Source organism: Numenius arquata, chromosome 17, assembly GCF_964106895.1.
Source record: "Numenius arquata chromosome 17, bNumArq3.hap1.1, whole genome shotgun sequence".
Lineage (NCBI taxonomy): Eukaryota > Metazoa > Chordata > Aves > Charadriiformes > Scolopacidae > Numenius > Numenius arquata.
Genome location: NC_133592.1, coordinates 13,934,781 through 13,958,725, shown reverse-complemented (window position 1 = coordinate 13,958,725; position 23,945 = coordinate 13,934,781). Strand labels below are relative to the sequence as shown.

Here is a 23,945-nt window from a genome sequence, read left to right as displayed (position 1 = left end):
GACTTTGGGTTATCCTCCACCCACCTGAGTCAATCTGAGCCACTGTACAGCCAGAACATGACAGCCATGAAACACATGAGGAAGCCCTGGGAGCAGATGCAACGCCATGGATCAGTAACCCATGGGATGGCAGGAGGGCTTTGGTCTGTAGCTCTCTGGTCCTACCTTCCACTTGCGGTAGCCTTATTCCAAAGCCAGATCACCATACGCATCATCACAAGTGCCCAGCCAGGCTGCGAAGTACTACCACTGTGGGGATGGGGCAGGTCCTGCCCTGCCATGCAGCGTGACAGCAGGACAAAGTGGGGGAGCCTCACACCAAACCCTGTGTTACTCCCATCTGATCTTCAGCTCTCCCTTGCTTGTTCAATAAATACCTACTACAAACCATTTCTCAGAACGCAAGAGAATACAGACAGATAAAGAGCGTCTCTTTATCTAACTAACATGTAACTTTTGTTTCTCCTCAAATGGTTGTCTATACACATGGTCACATTGTGAAGGACTCTTCTCAGTCTCCTCAAAACTCACACAGGCTATCCTGAAGTTTCATAAGCCTCAGAACTATGAAAGACCACTCTGCCAAGGAATGGACCTATGGAGGGATGAAATATGGAACCCGTGGTTAAACCGTATTTTTTTAGCAAAGGTACTAACAGAGCTAAACGTATCAGCTTTGCAGATCTCAAGAGACAGTTTCTGATGGATCCTGTAGAAGTGGTTTGAGCCTCTATAAAACATGCATAGGTCATACCAAGTACCTGTGCCCTCAACACAGTATAGCACACAGAATCACAGAATGATATGGGGTTGGAAGGGACCTCTGGAGATCATCTAGTCCAATCCCCTGCCAGAGCAGGGTCACCCAGAGCAAGTTGCGCAGGAACGTGTCCAGGTGGGTTTTGAATGTCTCCAGAGACGGAGACTCCACCACCTCTCTGGGCAGCCTGATCCAGGGCTCTGCCATCCTCAAAGGAACGAAGTTCCTCCTCATGTTTAGGTGGAACTTCCTATGTTCAGGTTTATGGCCACTACCTCTTGTCCTGTCAATGGGCACCACTGAAAAAAGACTGACCCCATCCTCCTGACACCCACCCTTTAAGTATTTATAAGCATTGATCAGATCCCCCCTCAGTCTTCTCTTCTCCAGACTAAAAAGACACAAGGCTGAGAGCCTTTCCTCATAAGAGAGGTGTTCTAGTCCCCTCATCATCCTTGTAGCCCTCTGCTGTACCCTCTCCAGCAGTTCCCTGTCCTTCTTGAACTGGGGAGCCCAGAACTGGACGCAGGACTCCAGATGTGGCCTCCCCAGGGCAGAATAGAGGGGGAGGATAACCTCTCTAGAACTGCTGGCCACACTCTTCTTGATGCACCCCAGGATGCCATTGGTCTTCTTGGTCACAAGGGCATGTTGCAAGTCTTCTTCCACAGAGCTGCTCTCCAGCAGGTCAGCTCCCAACCTGTCCTGGTGCAGGGGTTTATTCCTCCCCAGGTGCAGCACTCTACATTTGCCCTTGTTGAACATCATTAGGTTTCTCTGCCCTACTCTCCAGCCTGTCCAGGTCTACACACTAGTATATCCTCATTTTAATTACTAAGTAGCAATGGAAAAAACACAAAAAGTTCACTTTCAAGGAAAAAGACAGTAATAGGAAGCATAATAGGCACCCACATAGTTGTGGGTGATTGTTTTTTCCTTAAATCATAGTTTCTTCCTTGGTTCTTTCCTAAATCACATTCTCAGCTGATCTTATTTGAATCTGACTTTAAAAGTTTAACTAACATTCAGCTATTCCATCACACTTTCACAAAACAAAAGGACAATTCATCCTCCTTTTACTGTTGTCACCCCAATTTTCAAAATTATCATTTTGTGACATCTGACCTGGAAAAATTTGGCTTGTTTTTTTCAGGGGATTTCATACCAAACAGATTTGTAGCACAGCTCACTTTGACTTTGTAGCAATATTAAAAAACCCAAGAAACACATGGGTGGATGAGCAGTTGCACCCCATCTGTGCTCACCTCCTGCCACTGACAGACACAGGAACTCACCCGCCTGAGTGGACTTCCGTCTTGCCTTCTTGATTTCCTCTTCTGTCTTGTTGCTGAGCTTCACCTCTAGCTGCTGTGTTTTCATTTCCAGATCCCTCTGTCTCTCTGTCAAGGCTTTCCGGGCCTTCGAGCAATTAAAGAAGAGTCACATGTTTTACGGGAATAGAGCTGCCAGCTGCTTTCAGTCATCTATGACTCCTTCATACACACATGGAGTCAGGGACTCTGCATAGAATTGGGATTCAAGTTCTCAGGACACCACGTGGTCTTCAAAGAAGTGTCCTACCACCATACAGAAGTAGTCACCAACAAAACACAAAAGCATCTGAACTCTTCATAGGTTCTTAGAAAGGCACTGTATAAAAGGCATCATCAGACTTTCATGTTTCTTAGTAACTTTCTCATTACTTCTGGAAGAAAGCGGAACTGGAGCTTCTTCCAAGTATCTTAACTAGCATCACTGAGACACCTCTTCTATTTGCTTTTCTTAGGATCTAAACTGTTGAAAGAATTCCAAGTATCTTACAAAATTTATTTTTAAGTACCTTCTTGATTCAATATGCACTTATTGGAAACTCTAACAATAGCAACTTTTAAACTTATTTCATAAAAACTAATTCAGGTTCATGACAACAGCACTTCATACTGTAGAAGTCAAGAACCTGAGACCTCATTAAAACTGGTTATTTAAGTTACTTTAAAGTTCTTCAGGCTTTTAAAATCTGACTGATCAGTATCATTACTGAACTGCTACAGGGAAATTAGTAAAAAGTCTTAACAAATAAAAATCATTACCATACGTGCATGCTGCCACCTCATTTGCTGAGGTTGCCTAAACACATAAAATAAAAATAACTTGTCTTGCACGGAATTGTTATAAAATAGGTCACATTTGCTGTTCACCCAGTTACAGGCTTAAAAACTAAATTTGGATGATTACACGTTGTTAGCACCTTGCAGTTTTCTACAGTCACACCAGCCTGCAACACTCTTGAGGCATTATTCGAATTTTTTCAATTTGCAGTTTTAAAGTCCCTGTGCTTGGCTGGGCAGGTCGCAAGAGGGAGCTGCAAGGAAGCAATCGAGTGGGAAGCTGTGTGCTTCATCAGGCACACTGCAGGTATGGCTTTTTCCATTTTTTTTTTTCCTTCTTCTCAAGGCTATTCTAATCCATTCTTTTCAATACCCCACTGAGGGCCGTGTTTCTTTGCAGATATGACTGTGAAGAACTTACTGTTTTGCAGAAAAATGCCTTCCCTGTGTAGATATAGTCTAACAACCATGTGTACGCTGCAACAATTCTGTCCCTGGTAAACTCCCCCATGTACACTCTGATCTCTAATGAAAGCCCAAAATCCCTTCTGTGTTGACTAAGCATGGCACATTCCTTTCCAACTTACACCTCAGAGCAAATCACACGAGGATACCATTTGGGATAAGCGTCTCGGCAGCCGGGACATGGGTATCACATGGCCTAATATCTGCTGCTGATAAGAGAGCACTTTTTGTGGGTATAACTCTCCCTAAATCACAACTTCAGCCACCCATTGGATATTCAAGCCAAAACAGCCCCTGATACTAGTGTGCTGCTGCTGTTTGGGTTTTTTCAGGTGTGGATGTTTGCTGTGAGGTGCAGAAAACAGGAACTGGGAGAGGGTTTGTGACTTGCTGTGCCAATTTCGAGCTGCCTTCCTTAGCCATCTGCTTTTGGCTACTGCAACAGAAGATACTGAGCCAGGCAAGCCTTTGGCCTGACCCTGCTGCTAATCTAAGGCACGGTTTTTTAAATTTTGAGGGCAATACATGTGACTTCTAGATGCAGGAGTATTTTCATCATATGTATTAGAAATATATTGTCCCAATCAGGAAGGGGAGGATGAAACAAAAAGCCAGCTCAGCAGTAGTGTGTTAGCCCTGCTGTAAGGTGTTTGCCCTGCCTGTAGCCCCCAGTTTCCCAAATCTCAGCTAAGCAGCAAACGGCAGGGGCCTGGCAAAGCACAACTAACAGCAGAAAGCACTTAGCAGAATCTTTGTGGTTCTTTGTGGCAGAACAGAAACTTTTCACAGGGCAGCTGCTTTTCTGTCCAAACCAGCAACTCTCCAGTTTGTTCTCTGCTCCCACCTTTTCAACGGCTGCGTAGCGGCTGGCCAGATGCTTCCGTAAGTCTGCAATATGGTGGTCACACTTCTTCATGTCTTTCTTAAAGTTCTCTCTGAAGTTGAGCAGGGGTTTCTCTACCTCGCTCTGAAGCTGGTAATGAAAACAAAGGAAGAAATGGCAATAATGAAGAGCTGGGCAGCAATTTCTGACTCTTCTGCTGAGCAGAGCTCAGGACAGAGACGAAACAATACACACACCACAGACAAAGGCAATGCCACACAGCAAAAATTCTCTTCCCCAGGAGAACTCCGAGTGAAGCTACTGCAAAACTCAGGTCTTCACAGGACAGCTCTGTTAAGGCAGTATTTACTGAAGGGAGCAAAAGGACTGAAATCTTGTCTTCCTTTTTCCTATTAAATCCTATCTCTCTTCTTACACATAAGATCCAATGGCAGGCAATATCCAGACCTCTTCTTAAGGTGCTCTGATTCTGGCCTAACCAATGCAACTTGCTTAAAAAGAAAAGCACACAAACAAAAGCCGCTAACCCTGACTGCACTAAGGTGACTCAGTGAACCGTGGTGACATGTCTGCATTTATTGTACAGTGAAAAGGGATCCAATAAGGGAACAATTTATTTATTTCTGCCAAGGATATGGGAGCCTAAAGAGGAGCCTTGAGTATTTAGATGAAACTCTTTAAGAAGTGGCAAGAAACCACTGAAATGAACTCAGTAGAGATCTATCAAGACTGCACACGATTTATCTCTTACAAGCAGGACCTGACAGTTGGTAATACACAGCTCCAGTAGAGTTTGTATCATATTGCACTTTGGCATTCTGATACACAGTTTTGACATCTAGGAAATGTGTTCTGAAGCGATGGGTATTTCACCTCCCCAGAAGCAACCAAATACTTCTTTTCTGTGAAGTCCCTCCTGTGAGCATGCTGGAGTCCATCAGTGTAGGTGAGTCCATAATCACCTAACATGGCCCACAGTGGAGCAGTATCAAGGAGTCCCTGAAAGCAAGTATTTTCAGCCTTTCTCCTGTGCTATTTTAATGGAGAAGGAAGCTTCATTCAAGCTCAGTACAGTCTTTAAATGGACAGAGGCTACAAAGACAGTCAAAGCCCTACAGCACACATCCAAGAGAGGTTAAACAACCCTAAAGCACAGCTTGTTTAGGCACATGAAGACTGGCACCACAGTGATCCAGTATGGCCTACAGCTATGTGAAGGTCAAGTACACGGGTAATGAAGCCACATTCTTCTTTGTAGGGCCAGGCACTGTAACAACAGACAACTGAGCTTTAGGAGGTTCAGGTTGAATGTAATTTAAATAAATAAATAAATAAATCACCAGAACGGTAGTTGGGCATTGAAACAGGTTGACCAGAGAGGTCATGAAATCTCTGCCCTTATTGATATTCAACACTCTGCTAGACAAAGATGTAGCTGACTTGATCCACTGTGGGTGATAGTCCTGCTCTGTCTAGGGGGTTGGACTAGAAAATTCTGGGCAATATTTTTATGACAGTCTCATCAGGATGACCCCAGGCAAGCTAATAAAGACCTGTTCACAACTCTGTGGTCCAGCATGGTGTCCTGGGTCTGGCGGGGATAGGGTTAATTTTCCCCAGGACCTAGCAGGGACACAGGTATCGCATCCCATGGGAGCCATGCCCAGGGGGTAGCCGGAGCTGGCCGGGGAAGGGGAGGGACAGGCAGTCGAGGTGGGGGGGGGGGGAGGGGGCGGGGAGAGGAAGTCATCCCCCGGGGGAGCAGAGCGGTCGGGGGGCATCCCGGGTGCGGTGGGCAAGCGGTGGTACCGTACTCGTGCCTGTATATTCCTCTGTCGGTGTTATTGTTGTTGTTGTTTCTTGCTCCCTTTGCTGTTCTGTTAAACTGCCTTTGTCTCAACCCACGAGTTTTTGCCTTTTTTCTTCCCGTTCTCCCCTCCCAGCCGCGGTGGCGGTGGGGGCCCCATCTGAGCGAGCGGCTGCCCCCTGGTTCTTTGTTGCCGTCTGAGGCCAAACCAGACACATGGTTACACAAGCTCTCTCAAGAACAGAGGTACAAACCGATAGCTGTGCCAGGAGTATTGTCAATGCTCAACAAGACAAGAACTGGAACAGAAAGAAGTTGAGGGTTGCTTCAGTGAACTCCAGAGGCAACATATTGCAACTGATAGAGATGTCTGTGTCCAACTGAGTCTGGAGTAGCTAAACTGTCTGTGTGCCCTTCAGACTGCTCTATTAATAAATGAATTAACCTGGGTAAACTACTCAACATAAGTCAGTCATCCTCAGTGGAAGAAATGGCAGCCTGACTCATCTGACATAAGCAGACCTTGCTGTGAAAACCCTTATAAAAATCCCCAGGGCCAGGGCCACACCAAACAGGAGGGCATTTCACTGGTAGTTCTACTTGCCTAATAGAAAGCAAATATATTTGTTTATTTCACATGGTTTATAATGGGATGGGAAATTCTGAGATCTTCATAAAGATGGGAAACACATCACCAGGAAGCTCAAAACGCAAACAAGGCAACTGTCATCTCCAGTTTTGTGTTCCAGGAATCAAAGAGGTGGATTTCTCAGTGAAGGCAGTCATAGCATCATCTCTAGCATCATTATCATGCTTGAACTTCTGTCTTGCAAGAGGTACCATAAGCTATCAAAATAGACTCACATGTGAATGACGCTGGCTTTTAAATGTTGCATTATAGCTGGCCATACCACACTTCAGAAATTCTTCTTATTTCACGAGTACTTATTTTTCCTTTGGCTCCATTAACACCATTTCCAGAATGGCTAGTAATACACGATCATATCCAGGTCAGCCCACCATGACTTCAACTAGTGTACCTTCTCTTCCAGCAGAATTCACCTCCTGGAGCTCAGTGAGGGACAAGCAGATAGCTGGAGGTTTAGTGCCATGGTGGCCTTCTTGAACAATTCCTCACGTGCGTGTACCTACAGCTGCCATCCAGTCTGTACAGGCATTAGCAGTGTAATAATATTTTATGTTCCAATAAGGTGCTGTCACCTTCTCTGATCCGTTTGTGACACCCAGTGTAACAGTGCCATGCGGGACTGTCAGGGAAGGTGTTCAGTGTCTTCATGGCTGGTGTTTATGTTTGAATACTCTCGGCGTGCTCTGCACTGTACTGACTGCTCGTGCCAGTATTGACTGGCTTCATTTGACTATCAACGAGAAAAATAATTACTACTTTTAAGAATAACTTCTCTGAAAGTAATTCCGATAACCAATATGTTTAAAAACATATTCTGTTAATAAAAGAAACCTGGAACTAGGAACTCCCAAAGCAGGTACGGGAACAGTGGGGGGAGTTCAGAGAATGCTATAGGAGTTTCTGTGCAGGGTCTAAGGAAAAGTAAAATAACAAAAGAGCCCCTACACATTGCCTGCCTACACGTTCACATCACTCCAGGGTACATTTCTTCATCTTGGAAAACAATACAGGAGGACAATGGGGAGCAAAACCTATTTCACTAATTACAGCCCTGAAGTAGAAGTTTGAAGCAGAGCAGTGGGTTACCAAGGCAGCGGCTGGTTGCCTGAGTAACCTCTGCATAATCGCTTACAAACAGTGCAGAGCTATAATTTTCCTGCAGAACATGGCTGTTGTGCCGAGATATCTGCCACTGTATTGAACTTGATCACCCACAGAGGTTAACATAATGTAACAGGATGCAAGATGCACCACATGTGGTGGGGAGAAAAACGATTAATACCATAATTTGTACAAGAAATCTCCTTGGGCACCACTTGAGAGAAAAATCAAAAAATAACACAAAGTTCCCAGTCCAATTTTCAGAAAGGCTAAAGATACAAAGATGTGAGAGTCCTGGTTCTCCTCCTTCCAGACAGATACAGTAGATACTTGTTGAGAAGCTAAATACTACTTTTTATTTATTCCTCTACATAAGTAATCTGTACAAGCTCTAGGTAAATATACCTGACCAGTCTGGAAATTAGAACCTCTAGAATCAGTTTTCCTTCTTTTTTATGAAAAGTTAAGGCCAGATGTGTTTTAGGTTACTTATCAGGTAGATTAAATAAACTATGATTTTGGCAGCAAGAATGGATAGAGTTTCATTAAGTTTATTCACCAACTTATTAATTCTTCTATATTTATACCATACCATAGAACCATAGAATAACCTGGTTAGAGTTGGAAGGGACCTTAAAAATCATTGAGTTCCAACTCCCCTGCCATGGGCAGGGACACCTCCCACTAGACCAGGTTGATCAAAGCCCCATCCCATATGCATGTGTATGTTCCCCATAAACAAGCACTGAAGGGAGATCCACATCAATTACAGGGCAAAAATCTTTGCAAAAGGGAGAACTATTTACCTTTGAAGAAAATTTGAGATGAACTTCTGCTTCATCAGCTAGACTCTTCTTTAGCTGAGCCCAAGCCTCCCCTAGAGTGCTGAAAGAACAGAGAGTGACAATGATCAATGCCCTGTCTTCTGCACATCCTCCCAGCAAGATGTGTTGGACAGATATGGTACAAAGCTTTGTACTCCATCTTGCTCAGAAAAATCACGGAAAAGTGATAGCAGAAAACTGAAAAGATAAGCAATCTCTGTGACTAAGGCAGAATTCTGTTGGCACGGTATGTAGCAGATCTTTGAGAACACTATTCGTAATGACCTCTAGTTACAGAGATGCCATAGTCTCCATAAGCAAGATACTTCAGTATCTTATCCTTACCATAACAGTTTTTCTTTTCTAATCCTTACAGTAAATCTTCAGCAGTGCAGTTTTTCCATTGCCTCTTCTACGTTACACCCTACTTTTGGTGAACAGACTACCCTACTTCTCCTCAAAGAAGCCTTTTACTATTTGAAAATTACTCCATCATCAAAACTACACCGTCTTCCAGCAGAGGTCTTCCAATTGCTAAACTGGTAACAGATTATTTCATATCAGACACTCTTTCTTCTACATATCTCAGGATGATTGCTTTTTTAGACAACAGCATGAAGTTGTTGATGAATAAGCTTGTGATTCACTACAGCCAGATCCTTCTCCCACAAACTCTTATGTAACTGTATCTTTCACATCCTGTGAAAGTATAAAACCTGGTACTTTGTCCTCATTGAAATGCATCTTAATTTTTTTCAGTATTTTCTCTACTTTAACAAATAATTCTGACTTGCAATCTTTTGTTCAAATGGTACATACCATCCGTCCTAGCTCTGTCTCATCTCTGATTACAGTAAGCCTATTATTTATTCTATAGGTCATTAACACATTGAAAAAAATCTGGACTTGGGAGGAACAAGCCTTATGGGATCTCACTCCGTAGCTCCTTCCTGCACTTTACTTTTTGTAAGAAGTGGGTACAATTTCTTACACAGTTTTGCACCTTAGGCTTTATTTAGGCCACATTTCTCTTGCCTGCCTACAAGAATCTCCCATTGCAAAAAGCTATACTAAATTAAGAGCTATGACACTGACTTCTTCTGTTATTCCATCACTGGAGGAATTTAGGTCAGTTTGACATTGTTCTGTATGCATCCACAATAATTGCTCATCACCTTGGTTTTCCACTAAGTGCTTCTAGAAAGCTTGATGGTTTATTCTACAACTTTGCAGAGGTTAAATAAAACTGAGTGATCTACAATTTCCCAGCTCCTTCTCTCCCTCCCTAATCCCCTTTTCAAATAGTTATATTTGCCCTTTCCTGATAGCCTGAAAAATTGCCTGTCATCTGCAATTTCAAAATAATGATCTGTAATCTCTGATGTTGCTCCAATGAGTTGAGTCCTCAAGTATGGTGTTCATCACAGCTAAACAACCCAAGATTGTTTCATCTACCTAAGTGCTCCCAACTCTTCTCCTTCCCTAGTCCCACCCTGAGGTCCTCTCCCACTGTCCAGTTCTCACTGGCACTAATTGTTTTATCTAATATATTTAAGTAAAGAGGGCATTTCAGCCTGCTAAGCACCTTCTGCATCTCTTATCCAACAACGATGACTTAAAAGACCATGGATTGTATCCCCTTCTGTGTACGTGCAGCAGCACTGTACTCACAGCAACTTGGACAGAACCATCCCGATACCACAAATTGGTCCCATCTTGCCACCCTTGTGTCCCACTCGCATGCCTGATGGTGGGTCTTCTTAACCACCAGAGGAGGGCAAATGACACTAGAGGGACAGCCCACATTTTGTGTCAATTCCATAGGCTGCTGGACAGCAAAGATGGAAAATGCTCTGTGCAGTATGAAACCAGCAGTGGTAACTCCTGTGTTCATAGAGCAGTTCATCAGGTCCCCCGACTCACACCTTCTCAGGAACGAGAGGAAAATCACAGCAAATGTTTACTTTGACAGTGCTACGCTGTAGTCCTACTTTTGGCTACTTCAAATCCTCCTGTTGGCTGTTCTTTCTCCCTCACGTTTTTTAAATGGAATTTTTCCCTTTCCTGGGCCTCACCAACTCCCAGGATCTTCTCATGAACCTCTTCCTGGCCCGAGACAGTTTGGCTACCACAGCACCAGGATGAGAAACTCCAGCAAGACCTCCTTCTGTTCCCTCACCGTCCAGGCAGAGCACCACTGGGCAGTGTTCCTAGCTCCCTGCACTCTGCTCTGTGTCACCTTCAGTTCCCTACTTCAACATTTTTTATGCTTTGGCCCTCATTCCCTCTCTTTTTTGTCTACTCTCCCCTAGTTTCCTTTGCCTTCATTTTTTCATGCATTCCCTCCTTCTCCTATTGGGGGTAGGAGAAAGTGGGAGGAGGATGCAGAAGAAAGTGGGTTTAGCTTTGCTAGGAGCAAAGCTTTCTAGGAGAAAGAAGCACAGAAACCATCATCAATGTAGGTGCTTAGAGAATTGTAATTTCTGTCCTTGCCTACTGAGAGCTGAGCAAACACCTTGTGGAGCTTCACTGCCAGCATAAACAGGCTGTGTCAGAACTAGGGTGAGGACAGTCATTTCCAACCTTGGCTTTCAGTGCTTAGAGGGTTTGTGTCTTTTCATTATTACTTATGAATGGCAATCTAGTCTGATGTGCATTGCCTAATACCTTCCTAACTTCCAAAGTGTCAACATGCTGTAAATAAGGGACAATGTGCTGCTTTTCTTGGAGGACCAGGCCCACGATGAGAAGGCATCCTCCCTCTGTCTGTGCTGCTCCAATTCCACTGGCCTGATCTTAGGGATCTACTTTCAGCCGTATATATATTCCATATATTCTTCCATATTCAAAGTAATTTAGTACTTATACGTGCTAAACTCTAAAGGAACTAGTGCTGGCTAGAACAAAGATAGCATAAACACATTATTGGAAATGCAATGTTCTATACACATATTCCTAAAAATTTACCGTTAACATCTTCAAAAGAAAAATACTCCAAAGCATTTCTGTCTTCTCTAACACACCCAGGATACTAAGCTAAATAAAACTCTTCTCAGTGGGAGAGCTCAGGAAAAATACATGTACCTGCATGGAAGGAATGCCTTTTATGTTAAAATGTCTTCTGAAAAGGCACACAGACACACTTACCCTTCTTCCTGAGCAGCCAAGGAATTCTGAGACAGTTTGGACAGGTTCTTAGCATATTCCTCCTCAATCTTTATCCTACACTCACACACAAACACAGAGAGAAAATAAAAAGACAGCAGTAAGTAAGCTTTAAGGCAGAAACCCACACGCATAATTTAAAGAAATTCTCTGCATGTTAACAGATCTTGCTACAGGAATTTTCCTTTCAGTCTCCACGGCTTGGCAGCAGCAGTTTCAGGATCCATCTCTCCCCTCCATATGCTAAAAATGCAGTGGCAAGAGCAGGGATATATGCAGGACAGCATGCGCAATCAAATTAGAAAAAAAAGCTACAGTTCTGGAGAGCAAATAACAAGGACAAAGTGTTTCTACTGTGCAACATGGACTGTCTGCAAAACTAGGCTCACTCCAGAAGCATGTGTTTCAGCCTGCTGCTACACATGAGGTCACACATCCTTGAAGCAAAGATGAAGGAATGCAGCGATACACGAGAACTCCAAATGAGGTTTGGGGTGCTGGACCTTTTCTAGGGACACCAAATGCTTCCTGCTCCCTGTTACAGATACCAAAGCTGGCGAAGATGTGGCAGAGACTTCTGTCCCTAACACATTGTGGTGCATCCCCTGCCCTTCACCCACCCCACTCCTGCCCTGTTCTTCTCTCCAGTCAGTCAGCAACAGCACGCCAGCAGCAAGATCCGAGCTTGCCAGTGGCGGGGTGCAGAAGAAGGGAGCTATTTGACACAACCACTATGGGAATGGCTGCAGGGAGAAGAGCAAGTGTAGTGGTTGAGCAGGGGGACAAGGGTAAATATTGATTGCACAGCAGGGAGGGAAGGAGAAGCTGTTGGTTCAGCGGTGATGTGCATCAGGCCTGCAACCCACCTCTGTCTCACCTGAGTTCTTCTCCTAGGGCAACACTTGCAAAGCACGCATGATCCCAACCAGGGCAAACAACTGGCTGTTTGCTGGTTTTCCCACCAGCTTGCAGAATATCACCAAGAGAGCTGAGCGGCGCCCAGGTGGAGCAACTCCTGCTGCACAGGAATTTTTGGCACACCTATCTGCAGTAGCTAGGTGGGCAAGCACCGTTAAGCACGGCACACTGGAGACAAAAAGGGCTCCCTTGAGCCACTGGGAAATCACGTCTAACTAACCTGATAGCTTTCTATGATAGCATGACTGGACGGATAGATAAGGGGAGGGCAGTGGTTATTGTATACCTTGACTTCAGCAAGGTTTTTGATACTGTCTCCCACAGCATCCTCATAGGTAAGATTAGGAAGGGTGGGTTAGATAAATGGACAGTGAGATGGATTGAAAACTGGCTGAAAAACAGAGTTCAGAGGGTCATGATTAGTGGTACAGAGTCTAGTTGGAGGTCTGTAGCCAGTGGTGTTCCCAAGGGGTCAGTACTGGGTCCAGTCCTGTTCAATATATTCATCAATGACCTGGATGAGGGGACAGAGTGTACCCTCAGCAAGTCTGCTGATGACACAAAAATGGGAGGGGTGGCTGATACACCGGAAGGCTGTGTTGCCATTCAGTGAGACCTAGACAAGCTAGAAGGTTGGGCAGAGAGGAACCTGATGAACTTCAACAAGAGCAAGTGTAGGGTCCTGCACCTGGGGAGCAATAACCCCCTGCACCAGGACAGGTTGGGGGCTGACCTGCTGGAGAGCAGCTCTGCAGAGAGAGACCTGGGAGTCCTGGTGGACAACAGGATGCCCATGAGCCAGCAATTTGCCCTTGTGACCAAGAAGACCAATGGCATCCTGGGGTGCATCAAGAAGAGTGTAGCCAGCAGGTCGAGAGAGGTTATCCTCCCCCTCTATTCTGCCCTGGGGAGGCCACATCTGGAGTCCTGCGTCCAGTTCTGGGCTCCCCAGTTCAAGAAGGACAGGGAACTGCTGCAGAGGGTACAGCAGAGGGCTACGAAGATAATGAGGGGACTAGAACACCTCTCTTATGAGGAAAGGCTCTCAGCCTTGTGTCTTTTTAGTCTGGAGAAGAGAAGACTGAGGGGGGATCTGATCAATGCTTATAAATACTTAAAGGGTGGGTGTCAGGAGGATGGGGTCAGTCTTTTTTCAGTGGTGCCCATTGACAGGACAAGAGGTAGCGAGCATAAACACACAGGAAGTTCCACCTAAACATGAGGAGGAACTTCTTTCCTGTGAGGGTGGCAGAGCCCTGGAACAGGCTGCCCAGAGATGGAGTCTCCATCTCTGGAGACATTCAAAACCCACCTGGACACGTTCCTGCGCAACCTGCTCTGGGTGACCCTGCTCTGGCAGGGGATTGGACTAGATGATCTCCAGAGGTCCCTTTCAACCCCATATCATTCTGTGATTCTGTGAGGCAGCTAAGAGGGGTCTGATGTTCTGGGCTGCTGAAAATATGATCTGGATGTCACTCTGTGGGACATAGCTGGCTAAGGCTCAAGGCGACACCCAGCTTGGTACAGCACAGTATGTCACCTGTGTGGGGGGCCTCTTCTTCCCCCTTACCCTGTGGTAGGGGTACGCTTGCTGCAGCCAGACCAACAAATACAGCACCAAAAGCTACACTGTGGTTAGGACTTCATTATGAAAAGGGCTTTATCCAGGCACATTTCACCTGACCTACTTTAAATACCTACTGATCTTGTCTCAGAAGTGACAATAATTTCTATGGACTGGAAATGGAGCATAGGTCAACTATAATAAAGATGCAAATGTCTAAATGTAGCTGACATAAATACCTAAGTGTCCAGCCCAAAGTACCAGGGCTCACTGCTTTTGCCTCAGTTACCAGGAATTCCCAACCAAAGGTCTAGTCTACATCCTTCACAATAAAACTGGATTTTGGCTTAAGTATGTCTTTGAGTGATTTACTTGTGGATGCTAGCTATGTGTGCCAAGGTGCTAGTTGCTCTGCTGACTGTTCTGAGTCGCCCAGACAGACAGACCCTCACAGAATCCGTGTCTTGGTCCTTCATCTCACAAACAGAGGAATAACCATCTTCCATCATAAAGGTTTGCTGTGAAAATAATGAACATAAAACCGCATGAAGTTCCTTCACACTGCTGTAGCTGGGGAAGTATGGAACACAAGTCAAAAGGAACCCTCGTGATTTTCACACTGGCACACAAGACAAACTATGTCTGCTGCCATCAGTGCCTTTCCCAAGCGTGGCCCCCTACATGGCAGTGCTCCTCATCAGTCCCAGTTTTGGCTCAGGCTCTGGGATTTCAAATGTTACTTGTACTGGAGGTGGATTGCACTACTAATAGGGCAGACTGTCTGGCAATGAGGAATAACAATAAAAAGTAACAATAAAAAGGTGATTGCTTAATAGCCCCACTTATAAGATTTAAATTGTTTCAGCCCAGTCTAGTATCCTGTCCCCATCTGTGGCCAAAACACCTTGAACACTTCAAAAGAGGCTGAAAAACAAGATGAAGATATACCTCAAAAAGGGAAAAAAATATGCCTCCTGGCCTTGGCAGACATAAACACCTTGCAAACTCTGGATTATGGTGACTGAAACACCAACACATCAGTACACAGGGACTCCTGAGCCTTGTGAGCCTGCCTCCAGAAATCCACACGACCGTTCCGCAATTACTCCAGCGTCACATTAAAAAACCTCTAAGTTTCTTGCTTTTACTAACGTCTTTGAAAACTCTGGAATTTCACTCCCTATGTAGTCAGAAGCGTTACAGATTGTAAGTGCATTTTGACCCATATTGTCTTGATGTTATTAGTTCTAGTTGCTCTTTGGATGTTTATTCCCTGCTCTCTTATGCTCTTTTCTTTTGAAATAAAGTACTTTGTGTGCCCACACTCAAATAGTTTCAGTCACGCCATGTTATAACGGATAAAGAAAAATTAGAGAGCCACAAAGGGAGGAAAAGATGATGTGATGTGACTACCATGCAAGAAGAAACTAAATATATTAAGACAACACAGGGAATACAGAGAAAAAGCGATAGAGGATATCTGACAGATATCTAACACAACTGTCACTGTGTGAAGGCAGTGACTATCAGCCTTTCTACATTGTTTGTCCAGATTAGGAGGCAACAATGAAATTATCAAACAACAGAAGCATAATTACTTTTCTGTAGTGCATAAATTGCAGAAGTCTTCTACAAATTGCTACAGCGCTCAAAAACATCAAAAGACTCAAAAGGATTAGACAAACAGTGGAAGACGTTTACAAGTATCTGCCAAACATGGCAGACCTAAGGCAAACTCTGGACCTGGAAATCCCCAGGCTTCTCATTATTGGAAGCTGGGAGGACAGAGACTCTCATGCTCTTTTTCCTCTTACACACTCAGTTCTGCCACGGTCAGATTAAAGTCAGTGGTCTAGACAGACCTTCATCAGACTCACTACAGCCATCAGCCTGCTTGTGTTTCTTTTCATAATCTGCTATTTATTTTAAATTTTCTAAGCATAGCCAAGCTCAATTAAAAAGTGAGTGGCCAAAAGCCTACGACAGTGTTACTTTGCTGATAAAAACATCACTTCTTATACTCTGAGAGACTGACGTTATTCAGGGCAGTCTGCAGATTTTCTTGGCCGTTTTGGAGTGCTTACTTGAATGCAAATCCTAAACCGTATTTTCACTTTTGATTTAAAGTAATTCTTTCCTTCTTTCACACCCACACCCTTGATCTTTCAGTTCAGATCTTTTTCTCCCTTATTTGAGGTTTGTCTTATTAAAATTCAAAGTCTGTATTATAGCCCTACCTTTGTCAACAAGAACTGAATGAACACATAATTGGTCAGACTGCTATTTTCAAGTAGCTCCTCTAACAGCATCTATTTGATAAACTAAATTTCAGTTAGTATTGCCTCTTGTTGATAATTTGATGAAGAAATCTGGTTAGCGTGTCTCATCCCAGCTTCCTTTTTAAAGCTACTTTTATTAGCTGCCCGAACCTCACCTCCAGAAGGCTGGTTGTACCGATGGAGAGAATTTTTCTGGATGTGAAACCCCCTAGTTAAATGTGGTCTTGTACTCCTCAAGCCACCTGATGGTCATCGTGAAAATCTTATCAGTACTTTTTCCCTCTTATCTGGGAATGTAAAGGTTCCCCTGATGGCCTGAGCTTCATTTCCATGAGTAACCTCCCCAGCTCAACACCGTCCTCCTCCTTTTCCACATAGAGCAATTCGAAATCATTTGTTCCAAACAGAAGAAAAATATATTCATCTTTTTATACCTCCCATCTAGATCCTCTTCACACTCAATTCCACACCTTCTTTGTTACCAGCACACAGTGAATCTTTTCTGTCTCTGCTTCTATAACATGCCTACTTCTCCTCTATTGACAACACCAACATGTCTCTTCCCAGTGTCAGAGCCACTCTCTCCTTGCCCTCTCTCATTTCACGCCTCCCTCTTGAATGCTCCTTTCTTTTACTCTGTCAAATTTCATTATGTATCACTTTCTTTGGAGCAGCTTTCCTCCTCTTTTTCCTGGCCGTGGCTATCACAATTCTGCTTGCCTTCTCCTCATCTTCTAGCTTAGCAAAACTATTTCTCAATTGTATTTTTCCTTTCCCAGCTGGTCCTTTCTTCTACCTGCATCCTCTGGTTGCACTTTTTCATGGATCGCAAAGGCAACTGTCTCTCGGACTGTCTTACATAAAAGGCTTTACGAATCCACAGAGATGCTAGGCAATCTGCACCTCCTGTATCAGACCGTCTTTGTTGCCTGTGCTATACTTTGCATTTCTTCACTGCTGCTGTATCCCAAATAATAATAAAAAAAAAGACGAGGGAGAAAGAAAACAAACCACAAATGAAAGCAACTATCTGCAAGTTCTGTCCAATCAAACTGCCCCCCAAATGCCCACACAGGTGCCTGTTCATTGCCCGGTCCATTGCTTCCACCACTATTGATTTATATCAGCAGGGCCATGCTGTGTCAGCAGCAGCAGAGCAGGAAGGCAATACCAACTCAGAAGCAAGCACCAACATAGAGGAGAGAAGCTCCTTCAACTGGTGCAATTGCCTCCAGGAGAGAACATCCATCAATGTGCTCTGCCTTCCTCCTGGGAGTAAACATTGCTTGTTCCCTATGGACTGTTCTCAAGTTTTGAGAGTCATCCTCAAAATGATTTACACTGGCTTGGACACATGACAAGCAATTTCAAATAACAGTGACGCTACTTATGAGTAAAGATGTCATATCATCTCCAGTACATGGTTGAACTGAGCACCTATCAACTGCTTGTTTGGTGCTCAGTGCACTTCCCATGTCAGCAGAGCAACCAACCATTAATGGCATTCTGGTGTTTTCTGGTAGAGACATCTGCCTTTATGACTTGGGGTTCACTCCAAATATCTGTACGTGCAGTTTAGCTCTATAATCAGATTAAGCCCCAAGTGATGTCTTTTTACATCTTCCTCTAGGAAACTGTGCATATGCTCCATGTCAACAAATTGCTTCTCTATTTTGCAGACAAAATATTACCATTCTAAGTATCACCTCTGCTCTGTTTTTCCCATGTTCATGTTTTCTCCTTGAATCTGCAGCTTAAATCCTTCTCAGTTCCCTCTATCTAATCAGACAGCCTGTGTGCAATATGACTGAGACAGGCACAGCAGGAGATGACTGGAGAGTGTAGATGGACATTAAAGAAATATTAAATGTTCTTTAAGAATTGGTAGCATATCTTTTACATAGTTTATGCTATGTCATTAATGTACTGAAGTAATACCTAAATCTGGAAAAAAGATATTGCCATAAATAGTTAATTTGATAGCAAAGTGCTAATTACCTTTCTCGAACGAACTCTGCCATTTCTTTCTGCATTTGTTTCCCTTTCAGTTGCTTTTGAAGAAGAATTTCAAATCCCGACACTGTATTGTTCCCTTGTGAATCCTTCTTATCAGCCTGGAAGGAAAAAGGAAGTTCAACAAAAAGATATGGGGATCAAAACCACAGACACATAGTTCCCAGCAGCAGTTGCCCAAGGAGCCACAGGCAGCAGTGGTGTCCAAAGAGCCCTCCTCTGACAATAGCTGACAGTCGCAGTACCTCGGCCCCTCTCAGAGGAATAGTCCAACACTTTCTCTTTCCCACAGAATCTTCATGGTTGGAAGGGACCTTTGAGATCACCGAGTCCAACCATACACACATAAAAAAAAACCCCAACAGTCTCGGGCACTAGAGCATGCCCTGAAGTGCCACGTCTACATGTTTCTTAAATACCTCCAGGGATGGCGACTCCACCACCTCCCTGGGCAGGCTGTTCCAGTGCCTGACCACCCTCTCAGTAAAGTAATTCTTCCTAATATCTAACCTAAACCTCCCCTGCCCCAACTTCAGACCATTTCCTCTGCTCCTCTCATGATTCCCTTGGGAGAAGAGGCCAACACCCACCTCTCTACACCCTCCTTTCAGGGAGTAGTAGAGGGCAATGAGGTCTCCCCTCAGCCTCCTCTTCTCCAAACTAAACATGCCCAGTTCCCTCAGCCTCTCCTCATAGGACTTGTTCTCTCGACCCCTCACCAGCTTGGTGGCTCTCCTCTGGACACGCTCCAGCAGCTCAATGTCCTTGTTGTAGTGAGGGGCCCAGAACTGAACACAGCCCTCGAGGTGAGGCCTCACCAGGGCCGAGTACAGAGGCACCATCACTGCCCTACTCCTGCTGGCCACGCTATTCCTGATACAGGCCAGGATGCCGTTGGCCTTCTTGGCCACCTGGGCAGCTCCTCTTATTCCCCCTCCTCTTATTCCTTTTTTAATTTGAAAAACAAAAAAGGAGGTTTTACAGTTATTTTTAGCTAGTATAAGACTATGTTGGGGCCAAAGCAGCAGCCTTGCCTTCCCTTCTGCCCATGGCCTCTCGTACAGGCTGGCCCCAGCAAGCGTGAGCCCCGATAGCTCCCCCTGCAAAGGCAAACGGGATCCTGGAGCCAGCAAGGAACTGCTGGGGGAGAGGAGCGACACTGCTGCTCCTTCCAGTGGTAACACAGCCCTAAACAACCTTCAATAGACTGTCAAGTTCAACCCTGATCTGCACTCAGAAAAATACAGCCGGTCTGCAGAGATCTGCTGTAAAGCAGGGTGAAACAGCAATATGTTCCGCAGATTACCACGATACGTTCCAGCTTTCACTGTTTGTCTCCTACACAGTCCTTTCCACCTTTTGCTCCACTGACTTCAGGGTTGCTGCAAGGATTAACACAGTCTTCTCTCTGCTCTCTTCTCTCTTTTCTCTCTCTCTGCTTTTCCCTATTTCAGAATTTAATTTCCTAACCTCTTCCACTGAACAGGCCCGGAGAACGCTTCCCTGATGACCAGAGGTTTTGTTCCAGTACCCTGGGTGCTGCACATTTGCACAGTGAAAAATGCCACACTAATCAAAGCATGAGACTTGCAGGACGCCATGCTAGGCACCAGCAGCTGAGACAACAGGAGGAGTGGAGATGATGGAAGAAGAAGGGTGGACCATAGGTGACAAGGCCAAACAAGAGGAAAGTCCTGGGAGTGAAGCTATGGGAGGATAAAAGTTTTCACAAGAAAGGCAGCTTTAAGTGGAGTTTCACTAAGAGCAAGATGTGACCAAACCCAAGGAGCCAAGCACTAGCCAAGCCTAAATGAAAAGAACCACGCAGGGCAGCAACTTCTGTAAGACACATGTAAAAAACAAGCCCACACACTATTAATGATTTATTGCTCATTGGGACCAGAAGACTGGAAGAAACTTCGATGGTTTGGTAATGTGGCCATTTACAAGTATGTCAGCGTACTTTAGCAAGTTACTGTCATTAGTCCTCACACCAACTCTGAGCACACACGAGGGGAAGTGCTGCTGTGACAACAGCAAGACTCTTTTGTAAGTGAAACACTATTTTAAACGGAAACATTTCAATAACCAGTAACTGAAAACACATGTGAAATTCATAAAATCTTCATTGTTGAGGTAGTATTCCTTCCACCTGCCAAAAAACAGTTTTCCAGTGAAAGATTTTTTTCTCTCAGCTGCACACTTGAAGGACTACTGCATCATTTCAATCTGATTCAGGATCCTGACAGCAGAACTAAACACAAGAGGGCACACACAGAAACACAGCCACTGGAGACTTCCCATGCCAAAGGCTGCATTAAAACTACTCAATTTAAGAGCTACTAATGCGCCTGTCCTCCACAAATCTCATCCTTTAAAAAAGTCATTTATCATCTGGCCTCCAGAATATCCCGTGGGAGCAAGTTTTACAACTTAGCACAAAGTTTGTAACAATCTGCTTGTTTTAAATGCAATACCCTCAGCTTCCTTGTGCATCCCTAGCTCTCATCCTCTGGAAAACACTGAAATAATATTCCTGTCAGCCATCACGCTATCCCCCCTCCTGCTGCACAGTCCTTTTAGCTGAGGTATTTTTATATGTGTAGTTTGTCCTACATCCTCCCCATTTCCTGACAAACACCGTCTCCTGACAGTTGACCTTGCCTTTCTGGACACTCTTCTGATAATTGCCCACATCTGAGATCACAGAATCACAGAATTGTAGGGGTTGGAAGGGACCTTCAGAGATCATTTAGTCCAACCCCAGAGCAGGGTCACTCAGAGCAGGTTGCGCAGGAACATGTCCAGGTGGGTTTTGAATATCTCCAGAGAAGGAGACTTCACACCTCTCTGGGCAGCCTGTTCCAGGGCTCTGCCACCCTCACAGGAAAAGCTTTTCTTCATGTTCAGAGAGAACTTCCTGTGTTCCAGTTTGTGCCCATTACCCCTTGTCCTGTCGCTGGGCACCACTGAGAAGAGCCTGACCCCATCCTCCTGACACCCATCCTTTAGATATTGATAAGCATTGATCAGATCCCCCCTCAGTCTTCTCTTCTCCAGACTAAAAAGACACAAGGCTGAGAGCCTTTCCTCATAAGGGAGATGTTCTAGTCCCCTCATTATCTTCGTAGCCCTCTGCTGTACCCTCTCCAGCAGTTCCCTGTCCTTCTTGAACTGAGGGGCCCAGACCTGGACACAGTACTCCAGAAGACCATTGGCCTTCTTGGCCACAAGGGCAAATTGCTGGCTCACGGGCATCCTGTTCTCCACTCCCAGGTCTCTCTCTGCAGAGCTGCTCTCCAGCAGGTCAGCCCCCAACCTGTCCTGGTGCAGGGGGTTATTGCTCCCCAGGTGCAGGACCCTACACTTGCTCTTGTTGAAGTTCATCAGGTTCCTCTCTGCCCAACCTTCTAGCTTGTCTAGGTCTCACTGAATGGCAACACAGCCTTCCGGTGTATCAGCCACCCCTCCCACTTTTGTGTCATCAGCAGACTTGCTGAGGGTACACTCTGTCCCCTCATCCAGGTCATTGATGAATATATTGAACAGGACTGGACCCAGTACTGACCCCTTGGGAACACCACTGGCTACAGACCTCCAACTGGACTCTGCACCGCTGATCACAACCCTCTAATGGGTTAGATGGTTTCCGCCTGATCTTCACTGGCATCCACTCCCTGGTGCTGCCCTAACACACTGCATTTCAGCCCACATTCTCCTTTACCTTGTACCACAAATCAAGCTGTTTGTTCCACTTTTTCGGAAGCTCAGGAGCTGCAATATGGCATGTGGCTGGCTGCCTACTTACCCAGAAATAATCACAGTAGCTCCACTCCGAAGGTTTCAGCAACTGCTGCTCTGGCATTACGTCAGGATGGGGGAAAGTCACACAGTTTATCTGTAAAAAAAACCAAAAGAGAGTTAGAAGGTAATGAAATGTAGCTGTTGATGAGAAATATGCAAATGAAAGGTCATATATATACGCGCTTCCAATCTGAAAATCCACAGTGAATGCATGTCAGTTAAAAAAAATTGGTTGTTGCATGGAAACAGCAGCTAAGTATTCCAAGAGAGCAACTCTAAGCAAGCAGGAGTGTCAGCTTGGAGGAAAATACACTACCCATTTCACATGAGGAAAACCTGCTTTATTTGGAAAGCACCATACAGGGAGTTCTCCTAGATCCCTAACAAACTGCAGTACAAATCCTGACGTGAAACACCCTTAGCACACCCTGAATACAAGAAATACCATAAGCAGCAGAGTGTACCAGAGGCACTATCGGCATACCTCATCAGAATATGTTGGCTATGTTAGCCTCTTACAGGATTACAAAAAAGGCATTATTTTTTCAGTACATAGCCCTTCCATCTATCCCAGAAACCCCTTCTGATGAAAGTGATGCTCACTGCAAAAATGAACAGGGGATCTCTAAAGTCAGCTAGCCTTCCAATGCACAAAACCCACAGTAATTTGTGAGACAGGATGCATCACACAGTCATTTAACAAAGGCATAAAAAAGTACAAGTGCTCATTAAGTTATAGCAGTTGGAAACGTAGCCTGATAAAGGAACACTGGAAGCGAAGAGCATAACAGCTACTGTAGAATGTGCTGCAGAACAACTTTAGACGCAGTTAAGCCCTTCAGGGGAAGCATCAGCCAGAGTCAGAGCTCACTGCCAGTACATAATGCTCGCCTAAAATTTCTGCTAGGCAGGCACACTAAAAGCAGCCCCTCCTATTGCACCCACAGGCTCACTGGACACTAGGGTTACTGGTGCATTCATCAAAGAACCAACAGAAACTGGGGATGGAAGACTCACAAATGTAACTGTATGGGTTTGGGGTTTTTTTTTTTGATCAGTTACTGTTCACAAGACACCCAAAAGCAAAGCTGTGGGCAGGGTTAGCACAGCTGCGCAGGCAGAGCTAAAGGTAGTGCTTGCACACAGTGAGTCTGCCTTTGGGCTATTCAGAGAGGATCAAGAAGGACATGGCAACAAGCTGCAAAGCGCTGACACAGTGCAAACCCACCATGCTAGAGCAATGCAGACAAGACCTTTAGCTGATACAACGCTGTTCCTGCAAACCCACACTCTGCTGCTGCCTGCCCATGCTGAAGTTTCAGTGGCTCTCCTACATGTAATGCAAGAGCTTTCTTCACCCTCCTTCTCCACAAAATCACTCTTATCAGAGCTTGCCAAATCCACCTCAAAGCAGAACACCTATGGCGTCTCTGGCTGTCACCTCAGCTATATCCTAAACCATGCATGTTTCATTCCGGCTTCCTTCTAGCTCCCACCAGACTTCGATCTGATCTGCAGGAGGTTGGAGACCAGGGCACTCACCTCACCATCGCTTTGCAGGCAGCAGGTGTGCACCGCTGAGCCCGCATCTCCAGCCAGAGCCAGCCGTCACCTGCCACACCGTCCCAACAACAGACAACG

At 45.0% G+C, this 23,945-nt stretch overlaps 1 protein-coding gene across 3 annotated transcripts in view; it reads right to left on the bottom strand.

Annotated features, from left to right (window-relative positions):
• The window catches only part of GAS7 (growth arrest specific 7), a 99,578-nt gene that overhangs the window by 5,067 nt on the left and 70,566 nt on the right, over positions 1–23,945 (bottom strand). For all 3 annotated transcript variants that reach the window (XM_074160142.1, XM_074160141.1, XM_074160140.1), the window contains exons 6-11: positions 22,309–22,398; positions 18,486–18,601; positions 11,706–11,780; positions 8,541–8,619; positions 4,178–4,306; positions 2,056–2,179 (exon numbers count right to left, since the gene is read on the bottom strand). In XM_074160142.1, the coding sequence (XP_074016243.1) occupies positions 2,056–2,179; positions 4,178–4,306; positions 8,541–8,619; positions 11,706–11,780; positions 18,486–18,601; positions 22,309–22,398 (613 nt within the window). The remainder of the gene's footprint in view (positions 1–2,055; positions 2,180–4,177; positions 4,307–8,540; positions 8,620–11,705; positions 11,781–18,485; positions 18,602–22,308; positions 22,399–23,945) is intronic.